This window comes from Myotis lucifugus, unplaced genomic scaffold (assembly GCF_000147115.1).
Source record: "Myotis lucifugus unplaced genomic scaffold, Myoluc2.0 scaffold_1643, whole genome shotgun sequence".
NCBI lineage: Eukaryota > Metazoa > Chordata > Mammalia > Chiroptera > Vespertilionidae > Myotis > Myotis lucifugus.
In genome coordinates this window covers 11,737-14,789 of record NW_005872691.1, presented here as the reverse complement: position 1 = coordinate 14,789, position 3,053 = coordinate 11,737, and the positions used below count along the sequence as shown (strand labels likewise).

Below are 3,053 nucleotides of genomic sequence, written 5' to 3'. Positions count from 1 at the left end.
GGGGCGTGGGGCTGCCGGACGGGCCTCTGTCCCCCCTCTGCAGACCTGTCCCTCCTGCAGTGACTCAGAGGTGGGGGTGAGCTCCGGAACCCACAGAGGAAACAGGCTAGGAGGCGGTTCCTGGAGCCCGTCCTCGCCGGCAGGACCCGCGTGGGTTCCTTTCTGACTGTCCTCTGTGCGGACGATCCACATCAGGGTGCCGGCGGGGAGTGTGTGGCATAGAATGTGACTCCCGTTCTCCTCTGTAAACATAAACGTTACTCAGAGGACACGGGGAGGGCGGCCACGTTCCTCCTCCGACAGCTGAGCAGGCGCGGGAAGCGGCCCCATGTGTTACCGTCTGGTGCCCGTGGACCCACTCGGCCTCCATGTTCTTAGGGACAAATGCTCAGTTCTGTTTTTCCTCCTTTTAACAGAGCATCATGGTCCACCGTCAGGAACAAACTCAGCCAGGCAGAGCCCAGCCCTGCAGCACCGGCCGCTGGGACAGTCACAGGCCAGCCACGCGCCTGGGGACAGGTGAGGCCTCTCTCCTCAGCACCCACTGCCCCCGCCCCGCCCCCGCAGTGATGAGGAGCAGCCGGAGGTCCCCATGAAAACCTGCATCTTCCACCTTCAGGTCCTTCCTGGTCCCCCCGCCTCCATCGCGCCCGACACGCGGGGACTGGAAGGAAGCCACGGCCCCACTGGCTCGGCCACTCTGGGCCCTGGTTTGGGAGGGAAGCCCCAGCCCCACAAAGACTGCTGTCTCCTAGGCGACCTGAGCAGAGCAGTGTTCATACCTATTTATTTCCTCTTCAGTCCAAACATTGGCCATCAACACTCGGTTACTAGAAACTCGGCGCAGCCCCTCCCGGCATCGGCGCTCAGCAGAGCCGTCTGGTGTGGCGAGGTCGGCTCCCGGGCCGCAGGCTGTCGCTCGGTGCAGTTCCTTTGGTGTGAACTGCCCGGGAGCCCTGGCCCTGCGGACGGGACGCTGGCGGAAGGGCCGGTTTCTGCCCGGCATCTCCGTCCGGTGTAGCCTGTCCCCACAGCAGTGTGCCGGGCGGGTGGCCGGGCCCAGCTCTGAAAGGAAATGGGGAAGCTGCCTTTACGTGCAGCCGGTTTTGATTGCTCAGTTCAGAGGGGGCCCTGGCTTCTCTCCCGCAGTGAGACTTACAGACACTCGTGGGCGGACCACAAGCAACTCCCCCAGCCTGACGCGGCCGTGATCTCCGCTGTGGGCAGCCGGCACCACCAGGTGAGATTGAGATGCCCCCCCCCCCCCCCCCGGCCCCGGTTCACACTGGGGTTTTTATTGCAAATCAGATAAATCTGTTCAAGTCAGTCACTCTTGAGGACCTACTGTGTGGTTGGCAGCCCGTTTGCTTCCGGGGAAAATGGAGAGTGAAAGGAAGGTTTGCCCAGCGGGTGGAGAAATTTGAACCCTGGTTGAGTGCTTAGAGCAGGGCTTGCGTTCCTCAGAGGAGCAGTGGGTTTTTCTCTTTTCAGGAAAATTAGTTAAAATCTACTTAAAGGAAGCACGTCCCCAAATTCTGTCCTCTGATTGACCAGCTAGTTAGAGACATGTAACCCCCAGATTCCGGCTGCATTTGTAAAAACTGCGCAGCCCGGGGCCCGCAGCGTCCGCTCCGTCCTGGCGCCACAGAAGTGCTGTTGAGGGTAGGTCCTGTCCCCCCGCCGCGAGCGAGCGGCCCCTGCAGCCTGTTTCCTCCCTTCCTCCCCGCAGGGCCTGGGCTGCTACCCGGTGGAGCTGGAGCGCGGCCCCCGGGGCTTCGGGTTCAGCCTCCGCGGGGGCAAGGAGTACAACATGGGGCTGTTCATCCTGCGCCTGGCCGAGGACGGGCCCGCCCTCAAGGACGGCCGGATTCACGTGAGTCGGCCTCTCTCCACCTCTGCTTTTGGCTCCAGGGAAGTAGCTGCTGAAAGGGTGTGCGGACGGCTCTCGAGTCTAAGCAGCGAGATCTTGCGTCACTCAAACCTGAGGGGCACGTGCCTGCCAGTCCCTCTCTGACCCAGGACGCCCGCCCTTCTCTCCTCGCTCCCTTCCCATCGCGCCAGCATCCTCGGCACCTTGAGTCGTGTCCCTAGTGGGCGCTCCATAGGTATTTGCGGGAAGAATAGAACGGACGGATGATGCTTCTAGCTCATGAGAGGATTCCTGTTACTGTTTAGGGTTGGTTCCTGGAATCCACTGCTGGTAGGCAGGACCTGGGTTCTACGAAGCAGTGAGCAAACAGTGGAACTCACTAAAACGAGAACATGTGAACTTGTAATGGATGGAGAGCTGCTGAGAGTATCTGTGGGCCTCAGGCTGGTCCGTAAATCTGCTTAAATGTAGAGAGGAGGGAATACGGTTCCGGGCAAAGCTAACGAGAAATCGGCGAAGTGGGAAAAGTTCGAGTTAAAAAATAATGTCCATGTTTAACATGGAACAAGGTCAGAAAGTATAGGATTCGCCATCTCCCAGGCAACACATTCTCTGTGTTAGTGCGAGTCTCACGGCTGTGCGGTGGGTGCCGGCCCGTACAGAGTTCACCTGAGGCTCAGCGAGACGGTCGCTCGCCGGTGCCGCAGCCTGTGGCGGCTGCAGAGGGACCAGGCCTGTCCTGCCGATGCCGTTGGGAGGCCCGTGGGCTCTTGACGTGTTCTGAGATGATCATGTGAACAACTGTTAGAAATACTATTTTTAGTGGATGTTTTTAAAACTGTGAGATTGCCTTAAAGACAGTGTTTGAGAGCCAAATTTTTCTTTATCCCTTCTTCCTTCCGTTCTTACTCTCCATCCCCCACAATTTTTTTTCAGTAATACAAACCTGAACATGAATTTGTTCTGTTTGCCAAACGACGTGTTCTCATCCCATTTTAAAACTGTAAAGTAACCGAGCTGTACAAGGGTGTCTGCATTTCCCTCTCAAAGCGCCGCGGTCTGCCCTGGGCCCTGCACTGGTCCGTACAAGCTGAGCTGCCAAGCCCTGGCCCTCTTCCGCTTCTCCCCAGTTTAGCTTAAAGTTAAACAAAAACGACACCTGGTGGCAAATCTGTTCAGTTAC

General features: G+C 58.4%; 1 protein-coding gene across 1 annotated transcript in view; it reads left to right on the top strand.

Annotated features, from left to right (window-relative positions):
* Nucleotides 1-3,053, top strand: part of LOC102420756 (membrane-associated guanylate kinase, WW and PDZ domain-containing protein 3-like) — a gene marked incomplete at its 5' end in the record, with an annotated part of 37,217 nt that overhangs the window by 28,604 nt on the left and 5,560 nt on the right. Inside the window, 3 exons of the mRNA XM_006107997.3 lie at nucleotides 417-519; nucleotides 1,150-1,240; nucleotides 1,730-1,873. Of these exons, the coding sequence (XP_006108059.3) occupies nucleotides 417-519; nucleotides 1,150-1,240; nucleotides 1,730-1,873 (338 nt within the window). The remainder of the gene's footprint in view (nucleotides 1-416; nucleotides 520-1,149; nucleotides 1,241-1,729; nucleotides 1,874-3,053) is intronic.